Source organism: Cheilinus undulatus, linkage group 2 (genome assembly GCF_018320785.1).
Source record: "Cheilinus undulatus linkage group 2, ASM1832078v1, whole genome shotgun sequence".
Lineage (NCBI taxonomy): Eukaryota > Metazoa > Chordata > Actinopteri > Labriformes > Labridae > Cheilinus > Cheilinus undulatus.
This window is the reverse complement of record NC_054866.1, coordinates 28,208,736-28,226,020: the sequence shown is the minus strand read 5'-3', so window position 1 is coordinate 28,226,020 and position 17,285 is coordinate 28,208,736. Positions and strand designations below refer to the sequence as shown.

The 17,285-nt window shown below is 39.3% G+C and overlaps 2 protein-coding genes across 3 annotated transcripts in view; one reads left to right on the top strand and one right to left on the bottom strand.

The window, feature by feature from the left end:
• Positions 1-341: 341 nt before the first annotated feature.
• scarf1 (scavenger receptor class F, member 1) lies at positions 342-16,781 on the top strand. 2 transcript variants are annotated; one of them, XM_041796176.1, is made up of 11 exons: positions 342-584; positions 857-918; positions 1,019-1,120; positions 7,623-8,163; positions 8,234-8,452; positions 11,118-11,246; positions 11,639-11,745; positions 11,847-11,958; positions 12,315-12,439; positions 14,612-14,731; positions 14,829-16,781. In XM_041796176.1, the coding sequence occupies exons 1-11, from the start codon at positions 484-486 to the stop codon at positions 15,929-15,931; spliced, it is 2,721 nt and encodes a 906-aa protein (XP_041652110.1). In that variant the 5' UTR covers positions 342-483; the 3' UTR covers positions 15,932-16,781. The 2 variants fall into 2 exon arrangements, with proteins under 2 accessions (XP_041652110.1, XP_041652102.1); XM_041796168.1 differs by having other exon boundaries at positions 14,594-14,731.
• The window catches only part of vtna (vitronectin a), a 12,748-nt gene continuing 7,266 nt past the window's right edge, over positions 11,804-17,285 (bottom strand). Inside the window, exon 9 of the mRNA XM_041796219.1 lies at positions 11,804-11,939. The gene's annotated coding sequence lies outside the window, so the exon portion shown is untranslated. The remainder of the gene's footprint in view (positions 11,940-17,285) is intronic.

The following is a 17,285-nucleotide window of genomic DNA, read 5'->3' as shown; positions in this document are numbered from 1 at the left end:
TGATATGGTCAACTTGTCCTCACTTATAGACTTATAAGGAGCATGAAGAAGTTCCTCATCACCTCCTGGAAATCCATGAGTGACTGATTCTGGGAAAAGCGGGTGAGCATCCCGGGTGTACATGTTCCTCACCAGTGTGTGCGGCAATCTTTGTGTGTTACTGTTCAATCCATCTTTAAAAAGCTCTGCGTCTGGCTGAATAGAAGGAAGTCGCTCTGACTTCCCCAGGAAATGGGAAGAGGAAATGTGGGGGCTCTGACCTCCCTGGCTGCAACCTAGCCACAAGACGACCCACAGGAGAGAAAGAGACGAGGGGGGATGAGGAGAGGGTGGAGGGCAGACGGAGATAACTGCCCCTCATTGTGCTCCATCTGAGTCTAAGGAGAGCGAGTTAAGGGAAGAAGGACATAGGGACAGTCTGGGTATAGAGACGAGAGACAAAGACATTTAGGACTGGTTCCTCATCTTTGAAACTTGGGGGAGATGAAGCTTCTCCTCAGAGCTCTGACTGCTCTGCTCTGCTGTTCATTGTCTGTCTCAAACACACTGGACCCTGCTGGAAGGAACGTCTGCCACAATCCCAGGTACAGCTTAACTTGACCATCACCGACCCATGTTTTCTTTCTTTCTTTATTGTTTCTCTACAGAGGGATCATGGCAAGAGCCAATGAAATACAAAGAATGATACTGGTAACATTTCTGTGACGATGATTAGGTTTTCCCAATAAGCTGTGCAAGAAAATTTCTGACTCTTCAGATTATTTCCTTTTCACTGTCAGTGTTTCTAGATGTATAGGATATACTTTTCAAAGTGTCAGGATTTCAAAGCTAATCAAATTACTGTGTATACCCTCAGAAACCCCTCCACCTTGGTGTGCTGCACCGGATGGCGTCAAGAAGGAAAAGAGTGCACTATCCGTGAGTCCAGTATCTTTTAAGCTACAAGAATCTGAAGGAATGGTGCCTTTACTTACTTCATGTTTGTTTTCCTGTTTACTTGTATGACGTGTCCGTGCAGCTGTGTGTGAGGGAAAACAGGCTTGCCAGAAGGATGAGATCTGTGTGTATCCTGGAGTGTGTCACTGCCCACCTGGCTACTTTGGAGCTCGTTGTAAAACACGTGAGTGACAGTAAACACCAGATAGTCATGAAACATGACATACTTAGTCTGTTTGATTCACACTGAAGGCATTACATTAAATATAAAAGTTAAATTGTGTTAATGTCAAAATACCATTTAGACTTTACTGTCTGATTAGGGGAAATTTGTCATGGACACAATCAGTACATCCATCCCACAGTTTAATCAACCAACGAAATGTGACACACAGAATAACAAAAGGAGGTCTATACTGTCACAAGATGATGCAGAAACCTACATGGACTAGCTTATAGTGCACCTGCCACTCCCTCTGTAGTCACCAATGTTATTTGGTGCACCAAATACACATTAGAGGAATGTGACAGGTCATAAAAATTAAATAAGACAGCACATAGGTAGCAACTAAAGATACATCATATTTAAAGCAAGCCAAGTTAAGTAGCACTCTTTCACCAGAATACAATAAAAGGAATAACATGAATAAAATAAGGTAAAATAAGATAAAAAGGATGATAGTGACATCTCCAAGATTACCTGGATGCAGCCGAGGACCTCCACCCCATACCGGAAGTTGGAAAATCGCCGCCATACCTTGTCTTCTAATACCGGAAGTCACATGAACTGTACGTCTTCGTTGTTTCCTCCATGTGTCGCCGCCATTTTAATATAGACAAGTTCACCAGGAAATACAAGTAGACGAAAAATACGTGGGTTTTCAGACTAACAAGCACAGCGATTACATAACATTAATCTTAATAAATTGATATACGATCCAAATTCAAGTATCACTGAACACAGACATAATATGTGACAGGAGATTGCCTGGCTGGTTCGACACCGATGTCACCGCCATGTTGCCAGAGACAAGAGCATAAAACATTAAAGCAGAATCTGCTTTCTTGTATTTTCTCAGTTAATTGAAAACATGTACTCCGTGATTTAAAATAAAATAATTGTATATATAATACAGTTTCATATATGCATAGATATTTTTTATTTTGTGTGTGTGTATATATATATATATATATATATATATATTTTTTTTTTTTTTTTTTTTTTTAAAGTTTTATTTATTATTATTTATTATCGTGCCATACACCAAAAGAGGTGCCCAGCCCCCACGGGCTCACAAGACACTGAAATACAAAACAAATAAGAGCAATCAAGCAAAACCGAGAGCAACTCATCACAGTACATATCAGATAGAAACAAATCAAATTTTAAATAATGTTGCTCCTTAGCAATTAGACCTTACACTTGTTATTAGACAGCAGCTTTAGTCAAACATAAAGTGTCCTCTTAAGCTGCTGAAAAGCATTCAGCACAAACTGTGCAAGTTGAAGCACTTTGTGTGTGAACAAAATTTGAGTCTTTCTTTATCAGACATAGAAAACAAATCAGGACACTCTGCAGGCATTTTACAGAAATGCTGACATCTTAGATTGTGATACAGAGGACAACAGAATAAAAAGTGCATTTCATTTTCAACTTCACTCAAATCACACAACACACACGTTTTCTCCTCCTCAGGCACAGCATGGAAGCGACCTGTTTCCAGAGCAAAAGGAAGGATACCACATCTGAGCTGAGCACAGACAGCTCTCTTAGCCTAGTTAGCCCTAGCCCTAGCCCTAGTTTAGAGTAACATAGAGCTCTGGACTGTAAACTCTTTTCACCAGATTATAAATTCTTAATTTAGGTTTACATAAGACTTCCTCAGCCCGATTTTGTTTATACTTCTCAAAAAGTATTGATTTGATTTGGTTGACATGACACCTTCATTTATTCCTATATATATATACTGGAGACCAGCCTTATCAAATATTTTGGCTACTCCTCTTGCCCAGGTGTAACTATTGGACATGTCCCAGTTAAATATTTGTTTAGTCAGTCTACTATCTGGCATATTGATCAATCTATTCCATAGCCACACCATGTCACCCATATGTCTCACTGCACAAGGTTCCCAACTCATATCACTGTTGAATGCAAATTTTGGGGCATTTGTATGTATGCCCAGAAAGCAGCGAATAGCTCTATTCTGAACTGCTTCACATCTGGATGGACTACAGTAACCCCAAAACCCTGCACCATAGTCTGATATAGGGCAAACCCAGGATTTATACAGCTGTGTGTACGTTTTATAGCCAAGATCACAACAAAGTTTAACTTTATTAAGGACAGCTCCCAGAGCTCTACCTGCAAATTCTGATAAAACTTTAGCTCCTTCATCAAATGTAAGGCGTTCATCAATAACCAATCCTAGATACTTGTAATTCTCAGTAAATAAAAGGGGAGTAGAACCAAAACAAAATTCAAACTCAGTTTGTGACTGCCCCTTCTTCCTGAAATGCATATTCTGAGTTTTATCTCTATTTATCTTTAATCTCCATTTACTGCACCGACAGTAAACACTGTTTAACATATTCTGAAGGTCAATTTCAGTCTCTGCAAGAAGGACTATATCATCCGCATACAGCAGGGTGGCTACCTTTAGATCACCTACTTGAACACCAGTTGCTGTTTGTTTAATTTCGTTGATTAAATCATTTATATAGATTGCAAACAGTGTAGGAGAGAGCACATCACCCTGTTTTACACCAAATGGTGTTGGGAACCAACCTGTTCTATTATCATTTACCTGCACACAAGATACTGGGTTTTGGTAGATAGCTTTAAAGAATTATAAATTTTCCATCAATACCCACATTTAACAATTTGAAATTGAGAAGCTCATGATCAATACAGTCGAAGGCTTTCTGAAAATCTATAAAACCACAAAATGTAGACCTCCCATCTTGTATTCTCGCACAGACTATTGTGGATAAGGAATATATGTGATCAATACAGGCTTGTTTCTTTCTGAATCCATTCTGTTCTTCTGCCAACAAATCAGATGCTTCTAAATAACAGTACAACCTCTCATTAAGAATACTAGAGTAAAGTTTGTAGACACAGCTGAGGAGACTAATCCCCCTATAATTCAACAGAACTCTGGGGTCATTATTTTGAGACTTGGGGGTAGGTTTAATAATAGATTTAAGGCCAATAGGGATACTATATATATATATATATATATGTATACAGTGCTTAACAAATTTATTAGACCACCACCCAAAGTAAGGTTTATGCCACAGCTGCCCTAAATTAACAGCACTGGTAATTACCAAAATCATTTTTATGTTTCAGCAATGGTTAATACACCACCATGTAGAAGCTCTTTAGTTATTGTTGTTATCCATGAATTTTCAAATTTACTGATTTACAAAAAAAACCCCAAAAAACCCCAGAAAAAAATAGTAAAGCACATTATCATTTTTTGATTAATATGTCAAATTATAGTTATTTACTTGCATTCCTGAACAGAAAAATGAGTTTTAGTGGTTGAATGTTATGCTTGATTAATTTCTAACTTCTCAGAGAAGCCCAGTGAGCCGGCTCAAATTTGGGTATAAAAAGGTGAATTCAGTTTGAAATTCCTTATTCCTGTTCAAAATGGTAAAATGTGGAGAGCTCACTGAAAATGACAGAGTCTGCATTAAAGCACTTCATGATGCAGCTGTGGCAAAAACCTTACTTTGGGTGGTGGTCTAATAAATTTGTTAAGCACTGTATATATATACAAAATATAACGACTCAGTGGTCGTTAACCGGATATTCTATATTAACCATCACTAATGAATTTTTTTGAAGGAGGTCGGAGAATTTCGAAGGCTGTCCGTCATTTTTACAGACTGGAATAATGAGGGTGATATTGCATTTCAGGACACGCACACAGACAGATGCATAGACCTTTTCCATTTTGCACACATGGACTATCAAGGAGGTTATTTAATCTTTTAAAAAATCTTGCAGCCAGTGGTCTCTATCACTGACTTCAACACCATAGATTAGTAAAAGCGCATCGGTCTTCATGCTGACAGCACACTGAGAGGCTGCTGGAGGTGTCTTTGTCAGTCACAGAAGGACACAGGTTGGCATGCAGATTGTTAAGCGATGAGTAAGCTGCACAAACTGAAGGCATGGTGTCATAAACAGTGGCTTTTAATTTTAGATAGAAGGAATAGGTTTTCTTCTGACTTATTTTCTGCACATCTGTGAGCGGCCGCTTTGAAGAATCATCGGCAGACAAGGCTGAGCATTTACGTAACAATTTATTGGAAATAGTGTTCTCTTTATATATTCCCCTTATCACAGAAAGAATGAAAGCCTCCTGCAGAGTAAAAATATGATAATGAGAGCAGCTGGTGAGCACTGTAGTATTTATGAAATCGTACAGTAAACCTTAGATGAAGTCTGGCTTAATTCATAATGCTTAACCTAAATAAAGTTCATTATATTTTTTTAGAACTATCATTAACATAGGAGTTAAATGATGATAAATCTAAGTAAAGTCTGTTATATTACCATTATTATAGGAGTTAAATCAGTCCGAAGTTGCATGCACATTTTTAGACGGAGCCTGTGCAACTGGTGGAGGAGTATGTGATTGTCACAAGTTGTCTTTTCTTGTTTATTATTATAGTTCAGCACGCGGTAATGATAAGAAATCCTGTGGAGCGGACAAGAATGCCCACCAGCATATTATGTCCGTGCTCAGTAATACCTGAATTTTTATCATATATCGATTTATTAAAATAAATGTCACGTAATCACTGTGTTGTTAGTCTGAAAACTCATGTATTTCTTGTCTACTTGTATTTGCTTATGTGGCGGATCTGCCTATGGCGGCGATGCACGGAGAAAAAACGAGGAAGACGTTCAGTTCAAGTAACTTCCGTTATAAGAAGAAAAGATATGGCGGCAAATTTCCGACTTCCGGTATGGGGTGGAGGCTGCATTCAGGTCCCTCTCGACATCTCTGCAGACCGGGAACTGACATTGATGCAGGGAATTTTCCAGAATGTTTCATGCTGATTTCAGTCCTTGTTCTTGTAGAAGATGAAGGGATGAACTAACTTCTTTTGGAAATGTTTAGCCAGGAATACTGATTAACCAGTGACTAAACCTTCCAGACACGGGTGTCTTTATACTATAATCACTTGAGACACATTCTCTGCACCCAGGTGATCCCAGTTTCACTATTTGTGAGACTACTAGCACCAAATGGCCAGACCTCTGTTGAATGAGGTCAGTCACTTAAAAGGAGTGAATATTTATGCAGTCACTTAATTCACACCACATATCTTTATTTGATTGATTGAAAAGTAATTTTTGACATTAGAGATTTTTTTTTTGTTTTTTTCTGTTGAAAAAGTCAAATTATATTGACAACTAAGCACTTGAAGAGCGCAGACCTCCGCCATTAGCCCTATCCCCCAATAGTAAAGAATCCTTTAAAAAAATTCCTGGATCCAGACAGTGATCTGGATCACTCCCAAAATCTAATCAGTTCTTCCTTATGCCATTTCTGACATTTCCTGAAAAGTTCATGAAAATCCATCCATAACTTTTTGAGTTATATTGCTAACAAACTAACAAACAAACTAACAAACCCTGCCGATTACATAACCTCCTTGGTGGAGGTAATTATTGATTTATGAGACCAATCAAAGGGTAAAGGGGGTGAATACTTTTTATAGGCACTGTACACAGATAGTTTTTTCATTTTCATGATTTTCTTGGAGCATGAACAAAGTGAGAGAAAAAACCCAGTCACATATTCAGACTAGTTTTTGACTGCAGCAACCCAACTGTGGCAGTGAACTATGCAGAGGTGGCCATATGCTCACATGAATAACTTTTATTTACCCTGTCTGATGTCACTGATCATATCTAATTAAACCACTAACAATGAAGTCCTTCATTTCATTTAAAGGGGTTTAAAGCTGCCAGTTCTAACAAAAGCAAATTCGCCATACAAAGAATGCTACAGACAGCTTGCAACACAGCCTGTAAAACTGATTAAAGTCTCAGTCTCGCCACAGACAAAGGAAAACCATTTTTTAATTCTGGGGTGGCCACAGGGATGGTCAATCAGATTTCGAGGGTGGCCATTGATAAACCCTTGGAAATAAAAACAAAAAAGCCAAAACAGAACAGGGCTAACACTGTAGGATATTACTGTATCACTGGCAGAGTTCTATATATTTCAACTTAAACATTAAGAAGAGAGGTAAACAATAAGATATGTCACTGTCCAGGAACTGGAGAATTTTAGGTTGTCCATCATGCTACAGGTCTTGAGTTGAGGCACAGTGTCTGACTGTTAGTGAGCAACATAACTATTAAATGATAAATCTTCCTGATGTTCTTGTTGTGTAGGTCATAAAGAGTAAGAGTAACAAGCACATTGCTACATGTTATAATTATCATGTGTCTAAAATGATTTTAACTGTTACAGTGAACAGAAAAGCTGTCAAATATAGACATGGAAAAAACACTATTTTTCTCTGAAATGGAGATGACTTGTACTGTAAAAAAAAAACTTGAGAGTGCAGCTTTTATTTTGTATTCAGTCATTTTGTTTCATTGTCTTTACACAGTTTATGCCTTACCTTTATATGTTTGGTTGTACCAGGCTGTCCTCCTGACTTCTGGGATTCAGATTGTCGCAAGGTGTGTCCGTGCCATCCAAACGGCCGCTGCCATCCTGTTACTGGTGCTTGCACCTGTAACCAAAACCGCTGGGGCCCACTGTGCCAGTATGCCTGTAAGTGTGCCCGACACGGCCACTGCAACCCCGTTTATGGAAACTGCACCTGTGACGATGGCTGGTGGTCGTCCATTTGCTCCAAACCGTGTCAGTGCGTCAGTGGGGGATCTGTGGGCCCCGGCTGTGACCAGCTGACAGGTCGGTGCCAGTGCCGCAGGGGCCACTGGGGGCTGAAATGTCCTGTTACGTGTAACTGCTATCTGTCGCCGTGTAATCAGCGCACAGGGGTGTGCGAGTGTGAGCCAGAGTGGTGGGGACCCAGCTGTGACCGACGGTGTAACTGTGACCTCACACACAGCAGCTGTGACCTGGCAAATGGGCAGTGTTTGTGCCACCCAGGGTTCAAGGGGGATTTCTGCAACCAGCCCTGTGGAGAGGGGGAGTACGGCAGTGGTTGTACAATGAGGTGGGTATGAGCTCAGGGTCTTTGTTAAAAATGCTTATTTGCTGAAAGTAATTTTAGTTTCTGTCCTTAGCTGTGGTTTCTGTAAAGACAAACAGCGCTGCTCAGCCACTGATGGAGAATGTCATGCCTGCGAGCCTGGATGGAACGGCACACGATGTGACCGCCCCTGCCCACCTGGTTACTATGGCGATGGATGCAAGGAAGAGTGTCCAAGATGTAAAAATAATGAACCATGTGATCCAAAGACTGGAATATGTCAGAGGTGTGACTCTGGATTGACTGGACCCAGGTAGGTGTTATTTTTGAGGCTATGCTGTTGAGAGGTTAGGGTGAAGGTAACAGGATCACCAGTGGCTGTTCTTCACAAAGATGGTGAAACATAGATACGTAGCAGTGACATCACACCCAACGGTTTCTGGAGAGGCATTTGAAGCGTAGTGATGGGGTTGCCACAATGGAAATGCTGACTCCAACTAACTTGAAGAAAAATGCTCCTAATTATGCATAGCTCTTAATACAATCAAAATTTGACTATTTTAACATTATAAAGTTAGGCTAGACTAGTGACATTTGTTAAACCAGGCTGTGAGCATGTTAATATCTGCTGTAAAAAGGACATTTTAATATGGGTGGTAATGGGACTTGGAGCATTTTTGCAGCCAGCTTCTAGTGGGCATTTGAGGAACTGCAGTTTATGCACTTCCACAATTGCTTAATATTTTAACATGAGAGGCTGACACTTTCATTTTAAATACCAACAAATACTTTTATATCCTCATGATCTCAACAACTTTAGAGGTCTTAAAAGGTTAAATGAACTTCTAAAAAAGGATTTTAAGAACCAACTTAATCACTTTTATTAAGACACATTTTAAGGGCATAACTAGCTTTCATGAATCAAAGAAAACCCCTATAGCCTTTCAGCTTCATCTACCGTAAGGAACAAGCTTGCTTTTCTGTACCCCAGATTTTAATGTCAATATATTTCACAGTTGTATAAGAATGGATTTACAGGAGTCTGTTGTGTGCTTCAGTTATTTTGGTTTAGAAAGGGAAACTTTTATGTACTTCCTCGTTGGTTCACTCATTTTTGTGGGAAATTCCAGCAGCAGTGAGTTTGCTCTCAAAGTCCATGTCCCAAACAAACATTAGTAGTTTACAACACAACAAGAAAGCCACTCAGAACTTTACTAATTTACCAAATTTAAGCACACATATTGACTTCAAAGTAACAGCATTTAAAAAATAGAAATGTCTAAAATGACTACCTCCACCAAGGAGGTTATGTGATCAGCAGGGTTAGTTAGTTAGTTAGTTAGTTTGTTAGCTACATAACTCAAAAAGTCATGGACTGATTTTGATGAAATTTTCAGGAAATGTCAGAAATGACATAAGAAAGAACTGATTAGATTTTGGAAGTGATCTGGATCACTGTCTGGATCCAGGAATTTTTTAAAAGATTCTGTATTATTGGGAGATAGGGCTAATGGTGGAGGTCTGCGCTCTCTGGGTGCTTTTCTAGTTATGTATTATTATTGTGTAAAGTTTACCTGAGGCTGTGTTTCAATAGTGTCCAACTTTGAATTGACAAAAAATTTAAAGCCAGTCACTGACTTTTCCATAAGTGTGTTTTGTAGGTGTGTTCTTGGAGCTGGCATTATTAGAAATTGTTTGCATGAGTCCAAATTTTTAAATGGTTCTTGTTACCTGGAACTGCCCTGCAGGTAAAATTTAACCCATTAAAAAAAAATAAATTTCCTTCTGTTTTATTTTTAAGGTTCAAAAGGCTGTGTTAGCATGGATGGTGAGAATCATTGTTGCTAAAGCAAAGTAATAACAATCAACAAAATTATTCACAGTCAAGGCAAAATAATGTTGATAACAATGAATTTAAATCTAGATTCAAAGTCTGTCCAAAGTAGAAGTTTTTGGCTGAAGGAGCTCACAGCTTTCAGCTCTGACAGCTTCAGACAGCGGGCAGATGACGAGAAAGTGGACTTCATCTTCCATTTTCTTCCTGATGAAAAGTGTTTCTTATTTCCTTTCTTCTTTTTGGTTCCAGTTTTTATGATGACCTGTTTAAATTTCTAGTCCATTGTTGCTGAGACTGTGTGTTGTTAAAATTCCTCTTTGTTTGGGGTTTCTCACACTCAATAATAACAATAATATTCCAATTCATTGTGAGATTTATTTCATTTTGCCAAAATTGAAAGTATTCCAATTTTTTTTGTGGATAACTTTAGTTTGTGTTTTTGAGAGATTATGTAAGTCTTGGTTCTTTAGCTGGTAATTTTCTTTAATAAGTTTCTTAAATATTTTTATATTTCACACAAGCAGATAAACAATAGACATGCCATGCTTCACTGCCTTCAAAAAGGAGATTTGTTTTTGTGAAGTGTCAAGAGATTTGCAATCAAGTCATGAATGTGATGGTGGGAAATATCAGGAATTAGTGATCAGTCCTAAGACAATTGTAGATGAGTCATCTTTTAACTGTGATCTAGTTCTCTGTCATTAATGAGCTGTCTGTTGTCAGTAGTTAAATAGTTACTATTGATCAATGCTATTTATGATATAATGTGTTCTAATGATGGCTATATTTTACCTGCCAGCTGTTTAAATATATACATAGAGAGAGAATTATTGTGGTTCTAGGGTAAAATCAAACGTTTTGTTTAACTTTTTCAAGTTGCTTGCAGGGAAAACAAGGAAGGCATTTTTAACAGCTTTTCTCCCTCAGTTTGTGAAATTCTTTGTTGAAATGAATTCGTGGCTTACTTGTTTAGTAAATGCACTTTATGGAGTGCAGTTTTTAATTGAACAGAGTCCGAAACAAAGGTGGACAGACCAAGATGACTATGACTGTGACCATTAAGATGACTAAATAAAGAGTGAAACAAGTTTGACTATGGAAAAAACTGGATGTGAAATGATCATTTTGGTACTCTCTCTAGATGTGATGAGATCTGCTCTGACGGGACGTTTGGAGACGCCTGCAGCTTCCTGTGTAGCCCTTGTTTCCATGGTAACTGCCATCCCGTGACAGGAAGATGCATTTGTCAGGCAGGCTTTCAGGGAGAGAGGTGAGCTCTACTGGCATTGCATACAGATGCATTCAAGGAACTTCTGACATTTGTAATCTTTTACCAGTTGTGCTCTTACAAATAATGTGCTGTTTGTTTTTATAAAAACAAATCCAACAGACAGTTGGCAAACATAAATAAACAATCTCAAACTTCTTCCTTAAATAAGCAAAATGTTGCTTTTCTTACTGGGCAAAACAAAAAGAAATGTAATCAGAGGTTTTAAGTTGAAACCATCATGGTCCCTTTAATTTTCCTCCCTACACTGTAATGTCCATCAGTCATGATGTTTTGTTTTCACTGTGAACTAAAATAGATGATGACTCAGCATTCATACACAGGACTTTCTGTTTGCCCTGGGAGTGTAACTATGTTTTTCTGTTTCTTTTCAGCTGTAATAGCAGCTGCTCGGCCCTGCAGTTTGGAATCAACTGCTCGTATGCCTGTGACTGTGGTGAGGGCGTTGGGTGTCACCCAGTCACTGGTGTCTGCTCGAATGGTACATCCAACTGCCATCAAAATGCATGCAACACTTAAAAATGTAATGATTATGATTTAAACATGAATTGCATCACATGACTGTTGTTGTGTGTTTATCAGGTGTCAGAGGGTCTGTACTGGCAGGTGTGCTGGTCCCGCTGCTCCTGGTGCTCCTTGCTGTGCTCTGCTGCTGTCTGTGCTGTGGAGGAGGCCCTGTTGATGGTAAAGACAGGTCTGTAATGTACATCAGTCTATCATCATGTCATTTTATCACACTGTAGATTAAAAATGGACCAGAGGCAGTTTGGGCTTGATTTTGACTTCTGTTGAGTTATGTTGCATTTTAACTTGAGGAGCTAAAGCTCTTACTCTTCAGATTAAGGTCATTAAAAGAAGCAACCAGAACATTTACACCCTGTCCATAAATGTCTAAACTTTATTACTTTTTCTTTAATGGGTAACTGTGGCACTTTTGTAATATGGTTGATGTTGTACTTATTGAATTATTAGTTATCATCTGATCAGTTGATGTAATTTTGACTTTGTGCTGCGTTTTAACTCTGTAATTGTTGATCATTTATTTCTCAGAGCAACCTTGGCTGAAGGAGGCTGGTCAGTGCGGATGAAATATCACGTATACAGCGTCCTGGCTAACATTGGTGCTGCCCTTCCCTGCATCTCTGATTGGTCATCTGGACTGCCACGTGTCACTGGTAAGATCGACAGCACAATATTTCTTGTATGCTAGACAATACAATAAGATACCACACTGAATGGCATGATGCAATACCATATAGCGATCAAGGCTGCATGGAAAAGAACAAACACACACCCACCTGCCCTAAAGATAATTTCACCTCCAGAAAGTAACAAACATTTTGAAGGACTCATACCATCCCACCCACCATCAGTTTGAACCCCTGCCCTCAGGCAGGCATACCAGGCAGCAAAAACAAAAAACACCAGACTGTTTAACAGTTTTTACCCCAAAGCCATCACAACATTGAACGCAGCACAGTTAGACACACAGCCAGTGACTCATAACCCACACTGTGTACAAAAAGGACATTTTACATGATGTGCAATAACTGACATTTTGTGCAATAATTTAAATTTCTGTGCAATATCTTTTAATATTTGATGTTAGCAGTAGCCTACTTATTTTATATGTTGGCGCTGTGAATGTGGGCACTTGTGAGTAGTGCTTTATACCCCATTTATATTCATTACTTTTTCTAACCAGCTCTGCTTGTGCCTTAAATTTCATTGTATTTTTCTTACAATTGCAATAAAGAAATCTAATCTAATAAAGAATGGCAATGTAAAGTAGGGAATGGAAAAGTACAATACAATATGGCTCTTTATTATACAATACATCATGATACTATAGGACTGATAGGATTGGATTAGCTTGGATTGAACTGGACAGAATAATATAGAATAGGATAGAAAAGGATAGGATAGGATAGGATAGGAAAGGAAAGGAAAGGATAGGATAGGGTAGGATAGGACAGGATAGGATAGGATAGGATAGGATAGGAAAGGATAGGATAGGAAAGGAAAGGAAAGGAAAGGAAAGGAAAGGATAGGGTAGGATAGGAAAGGAAAGGAAAGGACAGGATAGGATAGGATAGGATAGGACAGGGTAGGATAGGATAGGGTAGGATCCATAAATTGCTTAGCTTTGATAATTTTATAAAATTCTCCTGTTTGAAACTGTTTTTTAAATGTTTACAAAATTTAGCACAAGAAATTTTATGTAAACTTTTTAAAAGACAAACCAGTGGTAGGATCACCAGGAGCTCAGCTAGTGGTAATTGCAAAATTGCCCACCGTAAGCCCTCCCTGGCACAGTCAGCTTTTTCTATACGAGGCTCTCAAACGTGGAATGCATTAGCAACTGATATGAAATTAACACAAGACACAAAGACCTTTAACAAAAATGTTAAACAGTGGCTCAAACAAAATCAGAGATGTGAGCACTTTTAACTATTCTATGTTTTGCTGTAATTTTATGTAATTATGATGTAAAATTGTACTATTTTGCCGTTTAATTTTATTTATTTTTTAGTCAAGTGTACCTGCCTAATGCAATTTCTATGCAAACTTGATATCTCTACTTTTACCTTCTGTCATTTTCTGAAAGCCTGACAAGGGATAGGAGATGGAAACTAGCAAAAGCTATAATCTCTATATGTGAAACATATAGAGTTATTTTTAACTTGTTTGTATCAGGCTGGAGTTGCACTATGTAATTTGCATTGTCCCTATCAAATAAACTTAACAAATGAATAAAATAAAATTTATTTGTGTATTATGGTCACTTAAAGTTTTTTAGGGTGTGGTTTCGTTTTTTTTTCCCCACTTCGTGATGAGTATTTTGAAGATTTATTTTCGGAAAGGACTTTAAAAAGGTTAAACTCAAGGTTTTAAACTTGAAATGTCAACTTTCTACATCAGTTACACCACTAAACTCAAGCAGAGCTTCTAAGTTTTTTTTTAACATATTAGAATTAAACAGAACAGGCAAGTTTACAGATTCGTGTTTGGTTTCAGTCTTTGTGTTAGATTGTTAAAAGTTTTTTTTTTTTTTCGTGTTTCAGACTTTTTAGGTTAAAAAGTTAAAAAATAAGTGAATAAACACTAGTACAAGTGATATATATATATATATATAGAGAGAGAGAGAGAGAGAGAGAGAGAGAGAGAGAGAGAGAGAGAGAGACAGAGACAGAGAGAGAAATTACATTAATAGTAAAAAAAACTGAATAGCAACTCCTTTGCTCTTGGAAATAATGGGTCTCTTAATGCCTCTTTTTGATATGACATAAAAGTACAAGTTTAACCTCATTTCAATGTCTCACACTCAGTGTCTCACCATGATCCAGAGCTGACGTTTAACCACAGCTTTATTGAGCCTCCATCCTCTGGCTGGGTGACTGAAGGGTCATCCTTTGACAGTGATGAAGAGGAGGGTGAGGCGCTCTACTGTGTTCCTCCAAGAGAAGGTAGGAACAGTCATACGTTTAACCATACACTGCCCTCTTGTGGTGTTTTTTGCCACTGCAGACCCCTTCTGTCTTCTCATGTGTGTCTCTTTGGCAGACATCCCAGCTGTGGCGGGGGGAGAGTTTCAGGAGATGAGCTCAAAGTGCAACATGTTCTTGGACCCATCCGGCTTCAGCAGTGAAGACATTACCTCTCCCTTTAACATCCCTCGCACCTCGAGCAACGCCAAGGCCAAGCGACCATCTGTCTCTTTTGCAGAAGGTACCCGCTTCAGCCCTAAGGAGAGGCGTGGCTCGGCCCAGGACCCAGCTGCTCTCTCACGCAACAAACCCAAGTCACCCTGGGGGGTACTGATGCTGTCTGCCCTTCAGAGTCAGGGGGGTACAGCTGCAACCGGGGAGGAGGATGGAGCTGATGGGGAGGAGAGGGAGGATGAAGTGGACTTGCAGGTGACAGAGGAACCAAGCTGTGACACAGGAGATCATGAAGTAGACAGAACCCCATCCAGGGCTACCCTGCAGGTCCCAGGGGCTTCAGGTCGAAGACGGACAATGTCCAACCCAGCTGCTCACAAAGGGACTCAGCTGCCAACATCTGCCTCAGAAGCTCAGGCAGGGAGCTCGAGCAAGGTCACCACAGTGTATGTGACAGTGGGTAAAGCAGGCAGGCCGGTGTCAAAAACTGAGTCCAGCTCTGAAGGTCCTGTTCAGGCCATGCTGCGACGACTTGGCAGCCTCCAGAGACAAAGAGAGCAGGAGTCTACCAGATCCAAGCCTAGAACCACTGAAGGGATCACTAAACCACCAAGGAAGAAGTTGGGAGCTCGGGCGAATGTGTGGGAGCAGGGGGGTCCTTCAGGAGTGGACCATGGGGTGTGTAAGCCAATCAGGAGAAAACACAGTGCCCTCAAGCCTGCTGACTCGGCTGGTGGTAATGACACACCATCATCAGAGAGCAGCACGCCAAAGAGGCCGCTGTCGTCTATTTTGAAAAGCTTGCCAGAGGTGGGTTTAGCTGACTCAGGGTCAGATCAGAGGGCAGAAGGAGGCCCGGGTACAGGGAACACTGAGAGCACTTACTTGACTGTGGGACCAGCAGGGGATGCTGCAAGCATCACTGAGGTCATCACCAATGAAGCTGCAGTGGTCAGTGTGAGTGATGAACCCTGCTATGAAAATGTCTGCATCAAACACTCATAACCTCTGACAAACTTAATCAGCAGGTCTGATCCACACACAACACAAAATCCAACTAGAAACGAAAGACTGAAGCCGATCCTTATGCCTCCTTATACAAAATGAACAAACATTACAATTAAAATGTTTTTTTTTTATAAGGTCTGAAACTGTTGCCACTTGGTAGGTGTTTAATAAAACTATTTCCTGTACATGACCAGCTGACAAATGTTTAAACTGCTGCCTGATACCAAAATAACAAAGCAGTTGAATGTATTATTAAAATTTGAATATGTTGGTCCTTGTTGTTTTTAATACTGTGATGCAGCCACTAGCCACTAGAAAGGGCTGTAGCTATGGACTAGCTTCAGCCTCAGCTAACAGGCTCTCTCCCTTTACTCAACTGTCTGGATGTTAACAAGCACAGAAAATGATGGCATTGCCACAAGAGTACAGACAGAAAGCTCCATTCTTATTCGTATCATTTCAAACGTATACCTAATTGAGCCTTAAATGCTGGTGGTGTTAGCACTGCTAAAGTTAGCCACAATCTGCATCCCAAACTGGCACCATTTACATGCACACTGTACAACCCTGATTTTAGCATTGTTGAATAATTGGGCCAAATTTTGATTTTTTTTTTCAGTCTTTTTTTTAAGGCCAAACTAGTTGGCTAGCCCAAACTGAAATTCTATTTAACCCCCTAGGTAATAAGTTAGAGTGGTCCGGCTGCAGACATTATATCTCACCATATATCTCAGAAAGGAAGTTCTGTAATTTGCCGATGCAAGGTATTTCAAGTTTTAGACATATATGTTTTTAATTCAACTTTATATAATTATGTATAGACCTGTTTTAGAAGTAGTTACATGAACAGAGGCTCATCTTAGCTTCTTAAAGCTAACATAGCAATGCTTACTATGCTATTAACATTACTACATAAGCCAATGAAGCTAAGTTAGCTTTCGCATTGTGAGCTTTAGCTAAAACATAGCTAAAGCTACCATAGCTACATGGCTAACATAGCTAAGTAGCTTACATAGCTGCCTTTTTGTGCTTAGCTTTAGTTAAATTATCTACTTAGCTATGTTAGCCATGTAGCTCTGTTATCTCTAACTGTAGACAATAACACTATACCATACTGTGACTATCTATAACTAAGTTAGCTTAAGCAACATGTGCTTTAGCAAATGAAGCTAAAGCTTACTTAGGTACACATAATACATAGATATGTAGCTTACATGGCTGCTTTGTGACCTTAGCTTTAGCTAAGTTAGCAACATAGCTTTGTTATCTATGCATCTTAAGCAGCTTACTTTTCATGGAGGATGAGCTGTTTTCCTGTTAGCAGACTATTTACTCTGCTTTATTAAACGTT

Excerpts from the sequence above, each read along its gene's own strand:
- scarf1 (XM_041796168.1), top strand. The coding sequence starts at position 484 with ATGAAGCTTCTCCTCAGAGCTCTGACTGCTCTGCTCTGCTGTTCATTG. Across the intron at positions 585-856 it reads AACGTCTGCCACAATCCCAG|AAACCCCTCCACCTTGGTGT; the intron begins GTACAGCTTAAC and ends GTATACCCTCAG. Across the intron at positions 8,164-8,233 it reads GGCAGTGGTTGTACAATGAG|CTGTGGTTTCTGTAAAGACA; the intron begins GTGGGTATGAGC and ends TTCTGTCCTTAG.